This window comes from Myxocyprinus asiaticus, chromosome 41, assembly GCF_019703515.2.
Source record: "Myxocyprinus asiaticus isolate MX2 ecotype Aquarium Trade chromosome 41, UBuf_Myxa_2, whole genome shotgun sequence".
Lineage (NCBI taxonomy): Eukaryota > Metazoa > Chordata > Actinopteri > Cypriniformes > Catostomidae > Myxocyprinus > Myxocyprinus asiaticus.
Window position 1 is genome coordinate 20,506,307 of NC_059384.1, and position 21,677 is coordinate 20,527,983.

Genomic DNA, 21,677 nt, shown 5'->3' on the forward strand with positions numbered 1-21,677 from the left:
CTAAGGTTCTTTTTACACTGAAAGTTTGACTCACTCGGTTCAGCACATTTAAAAGCACGTGTTTTTTCATGAGGAAGGCATCATAGTGACAAGTTATCACATTACATTATGAATAAAACATCTTGTGCTCAGGAAAAGAACAAATGTCTTTTCAGTACTCACAGATCTGTTTCTGTGATTAGCAACCTAAACTTTACCACACACCAACTATTGTAAGCAGACTGTCACACATTTTTATCTTTGTCCAAGAATGTCAACAATTTATTTTCTCCCTAGGTCTTCATTTATACAATTCATAGCTTGAATTGAAACCATTTAATCATTTACAATTGACCAAAAAAATGACAGAGAAAATGAAAGGAAATACAAAACATTTTGAATAGCTATTTTATTCATAATATACACCAGCAGATACAAAAAAAGAAAAAACCTATCCAAATGTGCAAGAAAATACTATTGGTTCTTTCATTAATTCAAATGACAACAAACAATAACTGACTTTGGAAAACAGACCATGTAAACTGGAGTGAGCAGACTCTTTCTGATAAAGGACTGAATTCAGAGCATTATGACTAACTAGAAACATTGACAATAATTTTTGCATCTGACTTTCTCAAGAGTATACCAAAGTCATTGTGTACACATAGGCCTATACCTAGGTGACATTCCATCTCCCCCATTTTGTAATTAAAAAGGCAATCATAATCGTAAAGCAGCATAAATGTGCATGACCCTTTAAAGAAAAACATTCGAAAAATTGTACCAAGATGTTTAGAGAGAGATCATATAAACAAAGAAAATGTCATTTGTATCATGTAAACATTCACCTTCATTCGCAGTACGAGGACAACATAATATGGATCAGAAAAATATATATTTCAGTGAAACTTGTTAAGTGCTTGACTGTCATCACAAAAGTCAAAATACTTCAGCAGTCCGAACAAGCAACAACTAACAACATACATACAAGGTTATGAAAAAAAATATTAAACATGATGGAGTCCCGGCAATGTTTAAAAAAATGCATGCTCACACACCACAGACAAAACTGAACAATTTCAGTGTTTATCTAATTATAATCCACACATCTGGCAAAAATAAAATAAAAACATTGTACATTGTGATCAAACACTTAAGTTCACATTTATTTTTTGCAATAGTCAACTTCCACATTCTGGTAAATGCATTTTCAACTAATTGAAAAGCTTGTGCCTTGCCTAAGACATTCTTCTTTTTGTTGCTTGCTTGTTCACTCACTTACACACACGATTTATAAGTAATTCAGACATCAGCAATTGATTTGAGAAGAAAATTCTCCTGACTCTTAACAAAACCATTTAATGGGGTAAAAAAATGGCAACTTCACCAGTTCAAATACAGCAAACACAGCCAACAATACACCTCACATTCAACAATACAGAGCACATTCTTCACCTCAACCTAAACATCTATGGTGTGTTAAAGGGACAGTTCGCCAAAAAAAAAAAATTATTTACTCATCATCATGTTGTTCCAAACCAATATCTTTCTTCCTTGGAACACAAAAGGAGATGTTAGGCAGAATGTTAGCCTCAATTACCATTCGCTTTCATTGTATAGAAAAAATATGACTGAGGCTAACATCTCCTTTTCTTTCCCCCAGAGGTCAGAAAGTCTTATAAGTTTTGGAACAAAATGAGGGTCAGAAAATTAGGACAATATTTTCATTTAGGGGTGAATTATCCCTTTAAGGGGAATCTTCCACCTCAACTGTTCCCTCATAAGCATATTTAAATCAAACTCATCACACTAATAAAACATTCATTCAAGAAATAAATTCCATGGGTATGTTTTCACGGATGAATATTAAAGATGGCACACTGTTTATTTTACAGCTAACCTTCAAACTCTCCCCAAGGTGTTTCACGAGTACTTCACACTGTATTGTTCAATGTTTTCCGTGAACGCTAGTTGGCACCTTTTATTTTTTTTAATAAAGGTCTTTAAAATGCCTTAGACCATGTGTGGTGTGAAAACCGTGACCAAGAAATTCTGGCTCTGATTCACACACATTTAATATGCCAGATAAAAATAAATGTGTAAGCTCCCCTATTTGCTGATTATCCCAATATAGTCTAAAGTAAAACAGTGCCGACTCTTATGAGGGCAACACATGTAGTCCTAATCTATCCCAGCATCATTTAGTCATTTCAGTCACATTCAGAGTTGATAACTACACCTTGTTTGATATGACTTTTTCCCTATAAGAAAGCCCAATTAAAGCCCTGATTAAAAGAAAAAAAAGCAATAAGCAATTCCCATTCAGGTGATAGGAGAGGTGATGATGACGACAGGTAAGTGAAAAGGAGACTAGCGGTGTGGAGAAAAAACAAAAAATGCACAACAGTGTATGAATTCTCAAATGTCTGAATGCAACATTTAGGCTTGAAGCATAGTTTATCAAATACTGACAGGCTGACATGTTGCTATTATAGAGGGCAGCGGGTAAAGAAAACCTGCTCTCATTCTGCATGGAAGAAAAAAATCTCCCATATTCACTCAGAGTATTTGACTTATGAATGCATAACTACTTTGGGATATTTGCAGATTAATTAATTGAAAGTTTGTCTATGGTTCAAGTATAAATAAGCCATTTAAGGTGTAATGTCTATAAAACTGTGCTTTTAGGTTTGGTAGATTGTCACGAACAATTCCTGCTTAATTTCCTTCACTCAACCACAGCAACTACAACAACAACTGATGGCAATCGTTCCAGCACTAGAATCTCAAAGAACAAATACTTGAAGTTAGTTCACTCGAAAAAGAACATTGTCAAAATGTTCTCACCCTCATTTTGTTCCAAACTTGTGTGACATTTATTTTCGTGGAACAAAAAACATTGTTAGGCAGAATGTTAGCTTCGATCACCATTCATGTTCATTGTATGGACAAATATGTAATGAAAGCAAATGGTGACTGAGGCTAACATACTGCCTAACATCTCTTTTTGTGTTCCACGGAAGTCAGTCATATGAGGTTGGAACAACATGACGGTGAGTAAATCAAACGAAGAAGACAATTTTTTACATTTTTGGGTGAACTATCCCGTTTACATGGTGTTTAAAAACAAAACGTTCATGAACCATATTATCTTTGCTTATGTACGTGAGCCAAAAATTTAGTATGATCAAATGGTACAGTAATTTTAACAGAACAAAATACTGCATGAACCACACAACACAACATAAATTAAAATAAAACAAAAACTCTTGTTCTTTACCTGCTCCCTTTTTGGAAAAAATCTGAGATTATTGGCATTTAAAAAAAACAAATATTTTTCTATATTTTTTTATTATTATTTTTTTATGTGATTCACAGTTTTTCTTTGTGGTGCTCTCATACCTGACTGACTCAATTTGTTGTCAATTTGCACAGATCTACAAAAGTGTAATGCATGGCATTGAACAAATGTTTAAAGTAAATGTTAAGAGAAAAATGTAACTTTTAACAATTGTAGAAGATTAATCCTCAATAAAAACTAACTCTTTCAGTAAAGTTTGTTGATCTTTGATGCAGAGCTATAAACATATTCCACCAAAAATCGGCATCCAGCATATTAGCAAGTTTAATTGAAACGTACCGATTATTAGAGAGAAAACTATTAAAACCTGCCAAAAATGTGGCTGACATCATATTTTCTTAGCAAAGAACAACCAAACGCTGAAGCTTTACAGCAACATGACTGTTTTCCAATCCAAGCTTTCAAATCAAAATCTACAATACATGTTCACTTAATCTGTATGCCTATAACTTCATTAGGCATGGCATCCCAATCCTGACTATGTTTCTTACAACATAATCTCAGTGAATGTTACTATAACTATAGTTTTGCAAACTGAGTTTTACGTGCCGCTTTCTACGTTTTTTTTGCAGTTTCCTGGTGAAATATACACTAGAGGCACTACAACAACTGTGCATTTTATTCACTTTCACACAAATCAAGGGTACAACGGCTGTTTATTACTTTATAAACACTTTTCTTATTTCCTCGCTCTATAACTCACACCCTGCTACGTTTTTCTCTAAAAACACGTTTATTCTAATGCATCATTTGAAATAGGGGTTAGCATTTTGGTCATTTTGTCTACTCAAGTACTCGGGGGGGGGGCATATAGACATGTACAAATACAGTATGTACATACATGTCATACATCTTTGGCTGCTGCATTGTCTTGTTGTTCCAACGTCTATTCATTAACATAGGCTGTTATAATGTAGTCTGTTACAATACATACAAAAGAAGGCATAATCAAAATATAACGCATAATATTTTGTCATTGGGAAGACTCGCTGGTCAAGTCAATGAAACAATGCTTAGAACATGCGTCTCTGTTCTTCCTTCAGGTTACTGTAATAAGCTTAGTAAGTGTGCTCCACTGTTTCTGAACCGTGTATCTGCAAACCGTGGTTTCCGTGACACCATAATAATCGCGTTTTTAAAGCACAGTGTTAAGTGTTTTGTTCTGTTACATTCAGCTGTGCTTGATCTAGATAAAGAAGATTTCCCTTATACGAGTGTGCATGTGCATCTCGAGAGTCTAGAGCGCTGTCTCTGCCCCGGACAGAAAGTCACGCTGCTCTCTGTTGGAGTTCGTTGCTGTGATAATTCATGCTTCCTCCCATTTAACTTGGAATTTTAAACTTCATACTGGGAAAACTGCAATGGAATGCCACTTTATGTTGGACTTACACAGGGTATCTGCAGGTTCGAAGGAATTAACTTTAAGACTTTTTAAGGCCAAATAAAAGAAAGATTTAAGACCACTTTCGCAATAAAATAAAAATGAATTAGCTGGTAAATACAAAACCACTGAAGCGATTTGAATGTCTCTGGATGTTTTTTTTTTAATATATATATATTTTATTGTGCATCTTGTTTTTCATTCAATGAAAGTGAATGGTGACTGAAACTCCCTAATATCTCCTTTTGATATCCACTGAAATAAGAAAATCATACAGGTTTGCAACAGCATGAAGGTAAGTGATGAAAATTTTCATTTTTGAGTGAAATATCTCAAATAAAAACTCATCAGTTACCTTAAAAATGGCCGTTTAAAGCTAACAAGATGTATTGAAAATGTTAATGCGCTTTGCTGTTGTTTTCCCCTTGATTGGTCTGAATAACTTGCAGCATCATGCAGGCTGCTCTGTCTTGTCTGTCCGTGCGCTGTCAGTGTCCTCTTTGCTCCGTGACGTTATCACTGCGTGAGAAAAGGGACGTGTGGTGTGAGAGTGTGAGAACAGTGTCAATTGCGTTGGCAGCCGTACATCTAGAGAGATGGAGATGAGAGATTTAACAGGTGTAAATCTGCAGCTGAGTAGTTCTGTTAGCTTTACAATTACTGTCAAATGTAGTGTAAAATAAGGAAGCGCAACGATTTGAAAGGTGTCAAAAGACCGCTCCAACCTCGTGCGCTTGCAAATTAACACCATTTGCATTTCGGATTAACGGGTTTATGAAGGTTTATACATGTAACATCGTAATTTCAGTAGAAATTCGCTTCCCTGCACGCGCTCACACTAAACTCAAGCTTCAGCTGCTAAATGCACGAGAGAGAGAGAGAGATGATTTTGACTCGCGCAGATTCTGTTTTTTGTGTGTCCTCTATTCACACCCCAAAATTTAAGACCTCAGCAAATGAAATTTAAGACTTCTTTAAGGCCTTACATTTTAAAAAGTAAATTTAAGACTTAAGGACCCGCGGATACCCCGTTACAACTCGTGCGGAAATCTTCAGCTCTGATTTCACTGAGATGCAGATGTCACGCAAACATGTCGGCACCGAGAGAGATTTACAGTCAATGACAAACCTTCACTTTTATTAAATGATATAAATTAAAGTTTCCACATTATATGACAATAAAACCTGTTTAGCAAATGTGTGCAGAGACAGATGTTCAAAACACGGTGGATTAAACTTTCGTTTGATTATCATAAACCTGTAGAACAAACGTTAGCATTGCAGCATCGTTTAGTAACGTCAGTTAGGTTGCTATGAGACGTCTCTGTTGACAATCAAGGTACCGCTGAAAATGACAATGTAATCAATCTCAAAAATAAGGCCCCTCTTTGATACGTATAGTTGTCACTGAATTTTGAATTCAGTGGTCACATCAAGCATTTTCATTTTCTATCATCGTTTTCATGATCGATCATTGCTGTCACTTCCGAGTACTCCCCTAATTTGAAAAACGATACATTTTAACGCTTGTATTCCAGACCGACCTACATTTACACACTTATTCCAATGTGATTAACTTCCGCGGGAGCTCACCTGATAAGAGTGTTGGACTTTGGACTTGGAGACTGAACCTCGAGCCCAGCCATGGACGCTCAAAGCAAAAGTGAAGCGAACGTGCCATAAAAGTGACAAAAAATGATTTTGTACACCTCTCATTTATCTTTTTAAACACTATTGGTTAGGTTTAGGTTAAAGTTTTAAGTTAGGGAGGTATGTTTTACTTGTTAAAACATCCATCTAATATTCTCCTTTAAAACCTTATCTGATTACAATATAATTTCACTCGATTTTGGTGCCCCCCGCTGGACATTTCACTGAGAAACTGCAGCCAAATGCGCAATGAAGCACTTAATTTTGGTTTGCAAAAATGTTGCCATTGTAATATAAATTTGATGAGAACAGGCTGGTTTCTTACCATGTAGCTATGATGAGCCCTGTAAAAAGTAAAACACTGAATCAGAGCAACAACAAATTTATCGCTCTTATTTGTAGGAAGATCAGATAGTCAACCTATGCTTTTGACACAAATCAAGCCTTTACCTCCATACGTGTAAACTGTTTTAAGGACGTATCACTCAACAAAAAGTGCAATTTACTACTGCATCCCATTACAATCAGTTCAGTAGTGCTTCTCCTGCAAATAATCTTTCATTTTGTTTGGTAAAGGCAGTTTCTGAATCAGATCGATCCGCGTGTACTGTCGAATGACAAATCGGCAAAGATATTGCAGCGAACGGACTTGCATGAACCGAGAGACAGGATTGGTCAACCGAACGGGGTACATGGCTGACCCTGGCAAGCGCGATCTGGAGTAACAGAACGCACCGTTTTCCGAGTCTTTAATAGAATGCTCAATGAGATCTACTATGGAAGTGTGACCTTCTATATCTGGCTGCTCATAAAAACTGAACCTGCCGTTTGAGTGTTCAATCCTGGTATGGAGCGTCTTTCTCTGTGACCGAAAGCTCAAGCTGAGAAGATGGCGTTCATCTGAGCTGTCTCTCACCAAAAAGGAACCGTCTGGAAGGTTGGTGAGCTTCTCCTCAGCCTCCCATCGAGTTATAGGTCCCCAGTACCAACCCTGCTTGGCCAGTTTTTTTAGTTCCTCCGTAAGGCTTGTTACAACCGTGGGTCCACTGCTTTGGAAAGAATCATACACCCTGCTTACACCGGGAGCGGAACTGGGGTCAAAGTTCAGATGATGCCTCACTCTCTCCACAACGTGAGAGTCTGCACCACTGAACCCGGAGAGGGTCCTTGGAATTTCAATGGTGGAAAGAGGTGACAGTGAGGGAGAAAATAAAGGTGTATTGGCTCTGGAACTGGAAAGGACCATTGATGGAGTACCAGGTAGGTTTCCATTCACTGACTGGTCCATAAGAATGTCTGATGGCATGAGATCATCTTGGTCCATGTGCAGCGAGTTAGATTCGACCTGATTTACCACTTCCATGGGCGAGGGGCCATCTAAGCAAAAAGCCTGGGATGAAACTGGGTACATTCCCTCATCTAAAGGCATTGTGTACTGGATGTAGTCCTGAGGTGTGAGTCCAATAGGCACATGATCCTCAATGTTCAAATGCAAGTTACCACTTTGAGTCTCCATGTCCTTCAGAGATTCAGTCTGATCTTGGAACAGACCTTCTAATTGGATGTCATGGAACTCCTTTCTGATGCCATTGAGGGAGGGACTAGGGTTGGGGGAGTGGACCATGGCTTTTACCTTCACCTCCATCTTGATACAAGCTTCCTCAGAACTCACAGGCCGGAAAGGCCATGGAGAAGGGCTGTAATGATGGCTTCGGAGAGAAGAGGATCTTAAGGGGCGCTGGGCTTTGATTTCACTAAAGCTTATTGGGACTGACGAGGAAGAGAAGCAGTCATCGTCGTCCCCAGAGCCCACTGCGGCAGAGCCTCCTTTGACTTTAGCTTTCTGTTTTGTAGACAGCCTCCTTTTTAGAGTGCCCATAAGACTCTCACTCTTCGATCTGTTCTTATGACCCTTCTCATCCTCCCCATTAAGATCACAACCGACCAGCCCTTTGGTGTAACAACCTCCAAAGAGAGAGTCCTCCTTGGTAAACTCGGCAGCTAAAGATGGCTGCTGGAGCATGACAAAATCCCCATCTTCTTTGCCCTTTATGTTAAGTGACTTTCTGATCGTCTTGAGACTGATCTTCTTCATCCTTACACACCCGGTCAGGCGAGGGCATGGGATGGTCCTTTCTGCTGACCAATAGATGCTAACTGCAGAGTCTTGCCATGTGACCGGGAAATGTCAGTGAACACCAAAGCCCTCGTCATCTGTAAAAGGTGAGATAAAAGATATAATTAAAAAGTGGACTAGGCATTAAACATGCTGTTTTATATTTACATGTATAACATAGGTACATATATTGCATCATAATGTAATCATTTATACATTTTTGCAGTCTGCCTTATGCATCCAATTTCCAATGTTTGTCAATTCCACGTAAAATTTTACATTTACACAAGAGAGCGCATATCAGCCCACATCATTTACACAATGCTCACATAAAGAACAGAAACTGGCTCTGCACCCTCCTATCTACACTCACTATAACTCTATATACCCTCCAGTAGCTTGCAATCAGCCAGTGAGCGGCACCTTATGGTGCCATCTCATAGCGGTTTTCCCAGACTTTCACCTCCACCTTCCTCGCTGTTGGAATGACCTTTCGAACTCCACCCGAGCTGCTGATTCTCTAGACACTTTCAAGAAACATCTAAAGACGCATCTCTTCTATGAGCACTAGACTCAATAATAACATGATGATTGCACGAGAGACGTTCCATGAGTACTGATGGTCTCACACCATCGACACTCGGACACTTCACTGTGTGTATCACTCCACTTGTGTTCGTACCATTCTAAACTAAAGTGTAAGAGCAGTGCAGATGTGTTCAGAGATATGTCTCTTTACATTTAATTTTGCGACATTAAATATTTTAGCCAGCAGGTAGAGGCAAAAGACCATTTTTGTGTGTAATATGAGCCAGTTGGCGACGTGAAGCGTGTCAGCGTCACTCAGTTTTTATATTCAACAGCACTCCATGATCGCTCGTATTAATACTACATTACTAAAACTAGGAAATAGCTTTAAACGGCTTTAAGCTAACAACTTCAGCATTAAGGCTCATCACAGCTGAGAGACACAACAGACTGATTAATTACACAAACTCAAGGCGCTTACCTCTTACCGGACTTTCCACATTGGAGAGAAAATACTGTTCAAAATGGCAGAGGACATTGCGGTTTCTATAGTGAATGACTCTTGCGCACCGGCTACCGCGAAATACGAAGGAATACCCCCGCTTGCACGGCTATTTATCCACTGAGAAAACAGGATGAATTTAATCAAAATTACATTATCTTCAAAAAGCTGACTAACAGACTACAGCATCATCAGCAGGTGATCGCACACACTCCACACTCTCTCTCTCTCTCTCTCTCTCTCTCTCTCTCTCTCTCTCTCTCTCACACACACACACACACAAACACATCCTTGTTTCTCCTATAACATGTTAGAAACAGCCCAAGCTGTAATACTAATAGTTCTGAAGTGATGTTTTTGAGAGGCCTGAATGCATCATTTGGTTTGAACCAGCAACTGCACATTCTGATCCATCGTGTAAGAAAGTAGTTCCATGCACAAATGCGTTTTTATGGCCGTACTCAGTTTTTCCAAAAAAAAAAAAATTTTACTTGTTCATTGAACTGTTGTATATAAGCAACATCACACTCGCAATCGTGCTATATGGCCCTAAATAAGCACTGCTGTGATTACCTGTGGCAAATCACAGCAGTGCTGATATAAGGCCATATCGCACTCTTGCTCGTGTTATATTGCATAAATAATTGTCTGCCTTTAGATGTTTGTTCTTTCACTTAATCAAACCTTTAATCAAGCGATCAAACCAACATGAGGTTCAGTCTTACAAGCTAATCTGTGGATGATAAATTTACCATTTATTTATATAAATCAGTCAGATCAACTTACAAATAAATGTTGTCTGGTCAAACAAACGTGTTTGTTTCGAATTCATTTGCAGATGATAATTCTGATTATGCAGAAGTTTATACAGCCTATATAAAACTTGACACAGGCCTGTGCAACAACATATTTAGCTTGAGTATGAAAGGACAAGCTAACTATCTCTATAATTTTAGCGTCAAAATAGAATAAAAACAATACTGTCACGTTGAGTCAAGTGAGGTCAACTCATTACAACATTACAAAAATAATAACGACTGTCAAATCAACCTTTATAACTTTTGTCTCGCAAAAGAAACAGGCCTTGAAGTGAGCTAACTCGGCTAGCATGCTAAGGGAGCTTCATATGTCAAGAAACAATTATAAATTGTGAATTTTTACTTATATAAAACAAGCTACTTACACTTACCACTTTAAAGATAATTAAATTCCCTTCCCGTTTAAAAAAGAAAGAACTGGGTGGAATGTGACGGCAAGACTGGCATTAGCTTGCTGATAACTGGCTGCTCACTGCTGAGCTAAAGCATCTGCAACTCCTTCACACGAATAAGAGGTTTCGCTACATAAACACACAATGCTCGTCATCTATGCTCATCTCATACACGTAGCTTTCTCTTCATCTGCATCTAGCAGTGTGATGAGAAATACATTCCTTAAAGTTTCATGAAAAGTCCATTCCTATCTTCCTCTGTATTTGTGCTAACAATCTCAATCTCCCCTCCCTCTTCCTTTGTTTACTGTTGCATTATGGGAAAAGACACTAAAAAGATAACCAGAGGAGGATTTCTGGACTGGGATTTGTGTTTGCCTGATTGTAGCCTATTTATTATATTATATTATATTATATTATATTATATTATATTATATTATATTATATTATATTATATTATATTTATTTGAATAAATCAACAACTGCTTTTCATTTGGTGGACAAGCGTACGACAGTGTGTTATTCTCACAGAATCTTGCTTTGCAAATTAATACATACAATAATACATATAATATTTTTGTTTATATACATATAAACAAAAATAGTATCCTAATATTATTAGTGTAAATTTTTAATTTTGAGTTGGCAGTAATTTATCTATCACTTATTATTGTATTAGATTCACTATGTAACACAATTTTTGTTCCTGGGTAGTAAATGTTATTTCCCAATTTCTTATGCCTCAAAAGTATAGAAAATGGCTATTATTTCCCACAAACTTTGCTTTTTGTGTCCAGGATATTTTGAAATTTACCTATTTCCAATGAGAAAACGGGCGAATTTGTGTCTTTTCGTTCACATAAAGTCAGAAAAAAACAACATATGAATCCAAAATCCTTCTTTATCTGTGGTCCGACGAAGACACCGGCTTTGACCTTTGCCTCAGACAGCTTAAGGAAGAAGTCTTGAAGGTACTTGAAGGCTGTCGACTCCTTACCTAGAGCTCTGACAAATTGTTTCATAAGGCCCAATTTGATGTGCAGTGGTGGAATCAGCACCTTCCGGGGGTCCACCAGTGGCTCCCACTTGACGACGTTCCTCCCCACAGAGAACTCGGTCTGCTGTGGCCAGTCCAGCCTGTGGTAGTGCGCCTTGGTGTCCCTGCTGTCCCAAAGGCAAAGATAGCAGGGAAACTTGGTAAAACTGCCTTGGAGACCCATCAGGAATGCCACCATTTTTAAGTCTCCTATGACCTCCCAGCCGTACTCATCATACTTCAAGGCATCCAGCAAGGTCTTGATGCTGTTGTAATCCTCTTTGAGGTGCACTGAGTGAGCCAGGGGAAGAGACGGGTACTTGTTACCATTATGGTCCAGCACGGCTTTGAATATTACTTAAGTATAAATACATGTTAATTTGGATTCATACGTTGTTTTTTTCTGACTTTATGTGAACAAAAAGACACAAATTCACCTGTTTTCTCATTGGAAATAGGTACATTTCAAAATATCACTGTCCTGTTCACAAAAGCAAAGCTTGTGGGGAATAATAGCCATTTTCAATACTTTTGAGGCATAAGCAATTAGGAAATAACACTTTCTACCCAGGAAAAAAAAAAAAAAAAAATTTACACAATCAAATATGTTATATAGCTTATATTAGAGGCATATGTTTGTTTGTTGGTTGGTTTGTAATGGCCAGTCTTATGCAAATAAAGATATAATCGCATAATACGACTTTAACAAAGAGTGTCAATTTTAATCTCAAGTATTCAGTAGATTATGTATTACTTTTTATTATATTTGAATATTTATAGAATTATATCTGATGTACTGTATGACATAGTCTTTATTAGATTTGATTATTGTTTGTTTACAATAGCCTTCATAAATAAGCTTCACATTTGGTGGACAACAAGTCCAACAACATTGTTTTATGCTCACAGAATCTTATGCAAATTAAGATATAGTCATATAATGTGACTTTAACAAAGAGTGTCAATTTTCAACATTGAGTATTCAGCTGATTATGCATAACTTATTATAATATTGTATTATTTCTAAAATTGTGTTGTTCTATTATCTCACATGTGATACATTAGATTAAATTGTTTGTTTGTTTGTTTGTTTGTTTGTTTGTATAAAATAGAAAAACAACTAAGCTTCACATTTGGTGGGCAACATAACAGTGTTTCATTCTTACAGAATCTTATTCAAATTAAGCTATAATCACTTAATATGAAATAAAATGTTGTAACACTCTAATCTTGAGTAGACAGTAGTTTATTTATTGCTTACTGGAATGTTTATTAAATTATATATTATAAATTATTTAGCATGTGATATTTATTCGATTTCTTATTTATTATGTGAAATATCCAACAAACCTGTACATATGCTTCACATTTGGTAGGGAACAAGAAATGAATGCATATACATATAATAGATTAGATTATGACTCAAAGGGTGTCATCTTTAATCTTGAGTAGGTTGTAGATTATTTATATTATTATAGCATTGGGATATTTATATTATTATACAGTATATTATATATTATTTACCTCTAAGGGTGTTAGGAGTTGTAAGGATGTAAAAAAGCAACTATATGACTGATGCACCAAAAGCGTTAACAAACAAGATGAAATTGTGTTCTACCTTTTGACTATGTTGCAGTTTAAGATGATGAAATCTCCTTCAAAAGGTGAAAACTTATCTTTTAAACTCTCACAGCAACCCTTAGGTTAGTTACAGTTTTGTGGTGCATTCTTTTTCACAACAGTATTTTTTCTTGTGTTATAGCCAATAATCTGAAATAGATAAGAGTAAGTCTTAAAAATGCCTACAGTAACAGAAACATACAAACACATATACACTACCAGTCAAAAGTTTTGAAACACTTGACTGAAATGTTTCTCATGACCTTAAAAATATTTTGATGTGAAGGCGTATGCTTAAATGTTTGAAATTTGTTTTGTAGACAAAAATAGAATTGTGCCACCATATTAATTTATTTCATTATAAAACTAAACTAAAATTTAATTTAAAATAAAAAGTTTTTGAAATTGATCACTTGGACCAAATAATAAAGAAAAGCAGCCAATAAGTGCCCAGCATAGATGGGAACTCCTTCAATACTGTTTAAAAAGCATCCCAGGGTGATACCTCAAGAAGCTGGTTGAGAAAATGTCAAGAGTACATGTCTGCAAATTCTAGGCAAAGGGTGACTACTTTAAAGATGCTAAAATTTAACACAGATTTGATTTATTTTGGATTTTGTTTAGTCGCAACATAATTCCCATAATTCCATGTATGTTATTCCATATTTTTGATGACTTTACTATTATTCTAAAATGTGAAAAAAAAATAAAAAATAAAAAATATATATATATATATATATATATATATATATATATATATATATATATATATATATATATATATATATATATAAAATAAAGAATGAGTAAGTGTTTCAAAACTTTTGACCAGTAGTGTATATATTTATAATGTTTTCTTGCTTTGTGTTTAAAAACGGCAAAAGATTGCTTTATTTTTGAAGATTTTGTCAGGTTACTATCTTCTTATTTCTAAAGTGGTGCAGTATATCAGAGATAAAGCATGAACTTTAAAGCAATTCATTGGTGGCCTAATTAGTGTCAGTATTGTTGTAAAGTGGGTAATTGTGTTTACTGCTGTTGGGCTAATTTGAGCCTTACACTCTGAGATATTGTTTTTTCCATTTTAAAGTTAAACTGTCAAGTTAATAAAATGATGTGGTGAATCTGCCTTAACTATTTGCGCAGACAGCTTCTATGCAACGAGTCTAATTACATGCCCCTATTAGGGCTTATCAAGCTCAACCACATTATATCCAGAGAGGAGAAGAGAACCTGTTTCTTGTGAGAGCATTTTAAAAGCACAGTCATGTTTTATTTAACAGGTTTTTGGACAAATCAAAATCTTTAATAAAGAAAGAAAGATCTGATTTTTTATTTTTTATTTTTATTATATATATATATATATATATATATATATATATATATATATATATATATATATATATATATATATGATAGAAGGACAGATTTGTACTTTGTATTCTCTTGACCAAAATTGATATATTCAGAAAGATGAGCCGCACAGAACAATGTCGATCACTTGAAATGTTACAAACAGCCATATTCACCTTTATGTTTTTTAAAACCTTGTCTAGTGCTACAAGCAGGAGATTATAATTTGTCATATCTTGTATTATTTGTCCTATTTTGTATGAACACTGCGTGAGCCAGAAATTATTTGCTCAGTATGTCTGCAACATCCCTCACATTGATTTAGTCCTTCAGCTTGAGTGTTTTCGCTAGGGGGGCAGTTGTCAGAGGTCCCTCAGTGCCCACCCTAATATCTTCAACACTTGCAGTGGAGCGGAAGATGTGTATTACAGACAAGTCAGACAGTGATGGTACCAGTGGGACCACTTGGGTTTTTGTTGTCTGAGATTACTTGGATATAGCGGCTCTTGCACTCCGGTCCAGGGTCATTTATTGGATTGATCATGTTTAGCTCTTTAGCGTGTGCCCTCCTTTCCTTTCAAGCCAGCAAGTGCATGCTCCAGATGCATTAGCATGCAGGAAAGGCAATCTGTGAGCTAGTCCTTCAAAACCTCTGCTCGCTCCACATGGAGAGTCCTTAAAGGGTCTGAGAGAGTTTGCATTAATTACACCTGAAACAGCTGGAGCCATGCAGAATGTAATTAGTCAGCTTTAGTATGACTTGAGCTGAATGCAGTTAACATAAGCACAGAGTGTGGAGAAAATAACATCAATATTTACTTAAGCATGTAATACATGGTTTTACTCATTATGCTTACACTAGGCATGTCTTTTTTGGTCATCTGGGTGTTAATGTGCTTCGAAGAACTCTATGAATTGTGCATGTGGTGAACACTTCGAATTTGTGTCCTTATGCAATGATGATAGTTTGGTTGTGTAATGTTAAAATATGATGTGTTTTATTCTGTTTTAGAATGAATCATTAGTGCATGCCTGTTACTTCACTTAGATATGCACCTTCTGATATTATTTTCACCCTTTAGAAATATTCCTGTGCATAGAGGACTAATAGTGAGATAAAAAAAAAGAAAGAAAAGTAAACAAAAATGTCCTATAATCAGACATTGAAATATATTAATATTTCCATCAACATCTTGTCTTTAATGTTTGAGTGTTTGGTTTCTAAATAATAATAATTAACTGAAAAAAAAAAAAAAAAAAAATTGTTGTCAGCACAAACCATGTCCTTGTTTAAAGTGAACCCAAATTTATAGTATTTTTGGTAGTATTTTCTTTAACCTTCCATAGTTTAGTTCATGGTTTTTGGGATGAGGGCATGTCACACAACCTGTCCATGTTGGCATCTGCCTAATTTGGCTAGCTTCTACTAAGTGACAGATGCATTGGCATCAAAATACTGGAGAGTTTAATTAAATGCATGGCCTTTGACGTCAACAACAAAAAATTTGCTTTCTCCCCCCTTTTAAAAGTTAATAAACCTTTTGCATTCCTATCTGTGAACAATTATATAGTTAGTTGCATTTTATTATTTGCTCTAGTATTTCTCCCCTGTTGTATGCAACCTTATAAGAACAGACCTGTGACCCATTTTGGGGTCTCAAAAAGAATCCATTAAATTTTTAAATAAGCAAATAAGAAACAGGACAGTCTTTTACGAAGGGTACAAAATCCAAATGCAATATCAAAGGACTCCAAGCTTATAGTGTTATGTTTCATATTGGACTTTTAGTGCAGAATATTCATGATAAGTCAGAGAAGGAGCATGGTTGCAAGCCAGGGCGATAGATTTGGTTAATCAGCCAAGCACTTTATCTCACAGCAGGAAAGGAAAGGGTAGAGTGATCCCTTTCCATATCGCAGGTTCACATATCAGAAAGAGACAGCCATGTGGAAAATAAAACGGGGAAATCAGTCTAAAGGTCTGTAGATCAGGGATGTGCTGAGAACCATATCAACTGGTCAGACTGCTCGGGGAGAAGACCACAGCACTGTGGAGTTTTAGACAAATAGAATGATTTTGACAGTAAAGCTTCGGTGTACCAGAGAAGGTGATGAATCATACTGAACATGGACACATTTATCTAAAGGTGCAGTCTGTTTCTGCAGGCTGGATTAATTTGAATGACTGATCTCAGATCTAGCCTGAGTACCAGCTGGGTCTATCACAGTGAAGACATGGTCAATATTTAGGTGTTTAAACCATATTTCATCCACTGCATAATAATAATAATAATACTTTACTTATATAAAGACTGATACAAAGGGAGGGTAACTCATCCGATGCTATCCAGAAGATGTGTCCTTTGAAACCAACCAGAATTAGAAATTAATTTTGTTTATTTGGCAATAAAAGCAAGATCTTAACTTTTTTGTCAAAGACACAAACACAATAAGCATTGTGCACCTTGTTATAACAGCAGCAATACCAACTCCCTGTCATTGGCATATCTGGCAAGTAAATACACTAATATATATATATATATATATATATATATATATATATATATATATATATATATATATATAAAATATTTTAAATAATAATAATAATAATAATAATAAAATGAGTGAGTGTTTTCTTATGCAGTATAATTCACAGTACATTTGAATCAAAATCTGGTGGAACACATCTCACAGCACATTGCATATGGATCAGATTGCCCTCTGTCACTTAGCTTGTATTATGTATGGACCATTTTTATAGGGATTGTTCACCCAAAAATGGAAATTCTCTCATCATTTACTCACCCTCATTCCATCACAGATGCGTATGACTTTTTTTCTTCTGCTGAACACAAATGAAGATTTTTCAATATCTCAGCTCTGTAGGTCCATACAATGCAAGTAAATGGTTGCCAGAATTTTGAAGGTCCAAAAAGCATATAAAGGCAGCACGAAAGTAATCCACATGACTCCAGTGGTTAAATCCATATCTTCAGAAGTGATACGATAGGTGTTGGTGAGTAACAGATCAATATTTATGTCCTTTTTTTTTTTTAATTTTTTTTTTTTTTACTATAAATCTCCACTTTCACATTCTATGTGCATATCGCCACCTACTGGGCAGAGAGGAGAATTTATAGAAAAAAATATTTAAATATTGATCTGTTTCTCACCCACACCTATCATATTGCTTCTGAAGAAGACATGGAGTTAACCACTGGAGTCGTGTGGACTACTTTTATGCTGCATTTATTTGCTTTTCTGGATCTTCAAAGTTCAGGCCACCATTCATTTGCATTGTATGGACTTACAGAGCTCAGATATTTTTCTAAAAATCTTCATTTGTGTTCAGCAGAAGAAAGTCATAAACATCTTTGATGACATGAGGGTGAGTACATGGTTTGAGAATTTTCCTAGTTGGGTTAACAATCCCTTTAAGTAAAAAGACATGCATGCACAGTTATCTATCAAAACTCTAGACAACTTTAAAATACCACTTTTGAGGATCCCACTGAGTTGTCATATGACACCGTCCAGTGTGTGAAAAATGTTAGTCACCAAATAAATACTATCTGCAAAATCATATGGACAGGCTTAGAGAGTCTTTGCACACCAGTTATAGTTATCTGATTATTGATGTTTGATGGTGGATAAGCTTGCTGGCAAGACAGTTTGAGGCACTTGAAATAATATGATGTCTCAAAAGTGTCTCTTGTACACTGATCACTTTTGAAATAAAACAGATCACTGTATTCATTTCACTGCACAGAGTTATATTGACTTTTCGTGTGTGTAAACAGTGTAGCTGATAAAGTGTTGTAATGAGCAGTGACATTTCTTGCTAGTAAAAAGATTCACAGTACAAATGCCACCCAAGAAATCGACAAAGGATACCCTGTAGGTCATATCTAGTCTTCCGAAACTCATATTGTTTTTTCCAAACAACAATCCCTCAAAATGCATGAAAAATCATTTTTACAAGCAATATGTCAGAAACTCCAGCAAGGCTATACTGTCTCAATGAGACAACTCAACTGATAAAATTGTGGTGTTTGTAGTAAGACCAAGTAATCAAAGGTAACATCATTGATGACTCTTTGTCTTAGATAGATCTAATGTAGGGTGACCATATGTCCTCTTTTTCGTGGACATGTCCTCTTTTTCGGACCTTAAAAAAGCGTCCAGCCGGGATTTCTAAATTTGCGAAAATGTCCGGGATTCGGCTTTAGTTGCATTATGATGTGCATCTGGTCTAATACTTCATTGTGTGCGCGTGCATATTTGCATTGCTTTAACCCCTCTTTGTAAGTCCCGCCTTCTCGCATGCTTTCGTCCAGGTCGAGATCCGTGGGAAGCAGAATGTATGACATGTAAAGCTGGCACTTATGTTTCAGTTGCTAATAAAGGTGCAAGTGATTCAGAAGCACACATTAGCTCTGCAAAGCATAAAGGGTCAGCAAAAGGTGAAAGTTCATCAGGTAAATTAACGGACTACTTTTTGCGACCAGGTAAAATTGTTATCACATTGCTTCATTTTCCATGGCCATTCAAAATAAAAGTAATAGTAAATGAAGGTACACTCATGGCATCAAATATTTTATTTTAGTACATGGACATTCAAAAGAATGTTGGAAACTTTTATTTATAAGTATTTATGTTATGCTAATAGAGTGTCTTTTTCGCTGTATTTGACTGTTTTGAACTCTATTATTCCAAAACCAGAATATGGTCACCCTACACGCACGCAACTGCTGTGGCGAGGAAGTGACGTTTAACCGAAAACTGCTGTGTGTACAATAAATGTAGTTTGTTTTGGTTTCTCACCAGAGAGACAGATGTCCATGGAGTTGTCATCGCTCATCAAGAAGATCGGTAAGACGGTTTTGTACAAAATTTCGCCAGTTTTTGATAGTCAATCATGTATCAAGACAGCTGATTTTTAAAGTAGCATGGTAAGCTAAACAGAAGTGAAGCTGTATAAGTGTAGATCAGTTATTTATAAATGACGGTCTCCATAATACTTAATTATCGTGTTTCTATTATTGTATTTCCGTATTACTACTAAACTCAGCAAAAAAAGCAACGTCCTTTCACTTTCAACTGCTTTTATTTTCAGCAAACTTAACATGTGTAAATAGTTGTAAGATTCAACAACTAAGACATAAACTGAACAAGTTTCACAGACATGTGACTAACAGAAATGGAATAAAGTGTCCCTGAACAAAGGGGGGGTCAAAATCAAAAGTAACAGTCAGTATCTGGTGTGGCCACCAGCTGCATTAAGTACTGCAGAGCATCTCCTCCTCATGGACTGCACCAGATTTGCCAGTTCTTGCTGTGAGATGTTACCCCACTCTTCCACCAAGCCAGTTGCAAGTTCCCGTACATTTCTGGGGGGAATGGCCCTAGCCCTCACCCTCCGATCCAACAGGTCCCAGACGTGCTCGATGGGATTGAGATCCGGGCTCTTCGCTGGCCATGGCAGAACACTGACATTCCTGTCTTGCAGGAAATCACGCATAGAACGAGCAGTATGGCTAGTGGCATTGTCATGCTGGGGGTCATGTCAGGATGAGCCTGCAGGAAGGGTACCACATGAGGGAGGAGGATGTCTTCCCTGTAATGCACAGCATTGAGATTGCCTGCAATGACAACAAGCTCAGTCCGATGATGCTGTGACACACCACCCCAGACCATGACGGACCCTCCACCTCCAAATCGATCCAGCTCCAGAGTACAGGCCTCGGTGTAACGCTCATTCCTTCGACGATAAACGCGAGTCCAACCATCAACCCTGGTGAGACAAAACCACGACTCGTCAGTGAAGAGCACTTTTTGCCAGTCCTGTCTGGTCCAGCGAAGGTGGGTTTGTGCCCATAGGCGACGTTGTTGCCAGTGATGTCTGGTAAGGACCTGCCTTACAACAGGCCTACATGCCCTCAGTCCAGCCCCTCTTAGCCTATTGCGGACAGTCTGAGCACTGATGGAGGGATTGTGTGTTCCTGGTGTAACTCGGGCAGTTGTTGTTGACATCCTGTACCTGTCCCGCAAGTATGCTATTCGGCTGTACCGATCCTGTGCAGGTGTTGTTACACATGGTCTGCCACTGCGAGGACGATCAACTGTCCTTCCTGTCTCCCTGTAGCGCTGTCTTAGGCGTCTCACAGTACGGACCTGGCCACATCTGCAGTCCTCATGCCTCCAGGCAGCATGCCAAAGGCACGTTCACGCAGATGAACAGGGACCCTGGGCATCTTAATTTTTGGTGTTTTTCAGAGTCAGTAGAAAGGTCTCTTTAGTGTCCTAAGTTTTTATAACTGTGACCTTAATTGCCTACCGTTTTAACGACCATTCCACAGGTGCATGTTCATTAATTGTTTATGGTTCATTGAACAAGCAAGGAAAACATTGTTTAAACCCTTTACAACAAAAATCTGTAAAGTTATTTGGATTTTTACAAAATTATCTTTAAAATACAATGTCCTGAAAAAGAGTTTATCATGCATTCATGAAAAAAATTTATGTGATGTTGCCAGTAACTGTTCAGACTTTAAGAGCTTTTTCATCAAGTTTATGATAATAACAAAAGACTGCACCTTTTTTGTAAGCTAAAGAAAGTTAAATGCCTTCTTTTTGTGGTATTTTGACAATTCACCAAACCAAAATGAGCTACTGACGTTTTTTTCTTCTTCATTTTTGCTTTGTATATTGTTACATATTTTGTAAATTGCACTTTATTTTTTCCATAAGGTCACTCCTTAGAGGAAACCAGAGTTCGGGCACTAAAAAATATCAGAAGCAAATTGGATCATGGTTTCATCTCCACTCCTGATCTGGTCTAGGAAAGGATGCTATTGGTTTTCCTTCTGGAATGGTTTAATTTTCCTGAGGTTCCAATGCAAGAGGAGGTTCTAGAGTTGATCAGCACATTGTCCAAG

At 36.9% G+C, this 21,677-nt stretch overlaps 1 protein-coding gene and 1 pseudogene across 3 annotated transcripts; one reads left to right on the top strand and one right to left on the bottom strand.

Moving 5' to 3' along the window:
- Positions 1-243: 243 nt before the first annotated feature.
- On the bottom strand, positions 244-11,018 carry LOC127431959 (suppressor of cytokine signaling 6-like). 3 transcript variants are annotated; one of them, XM_051682634.1, is made up of 3 exons: positions 10,707-11,018; positions 7,197-8,585; positions 244-5,309 (listed from the first exon to the last, which is right to left on the bottom strand). In XM_051682634.1, the coding sequence occupies exons 2-3, from the start codon at positions 8,464-8,466 to the stop codon at positions 5,173-5,175; spliced, it is 1,407 nt and encodes a 468-aa protein (XP_051538594.1). In that variant the 5' UTR covers positions 8,467-8,585; positions 10,707-11,018; the 3' UTR covers positions 244-5,172. The 3 variants fall into 3 exon arrangements, with proteins under 3 accessions (XP_051538594.1, XP_051538593.1, XP_051538592.1); XM_051682633.1 differs by adding an exon at positions 9,497-9,637 and having other exon boundaries at positions 5,180-8,585; XM_051682632.1 differs by having other exon boundaries at positions 5,180-8,585.
- An 8,562-nt stretch (positions 11,019-19,580) lies between these two features.
- The window catches only part of LOC127431709 (rotatin-like), a 73,139-nt pseudogene continuing 71,042 nt past the window's right edge, over positions 19,581-21,677 (top strand).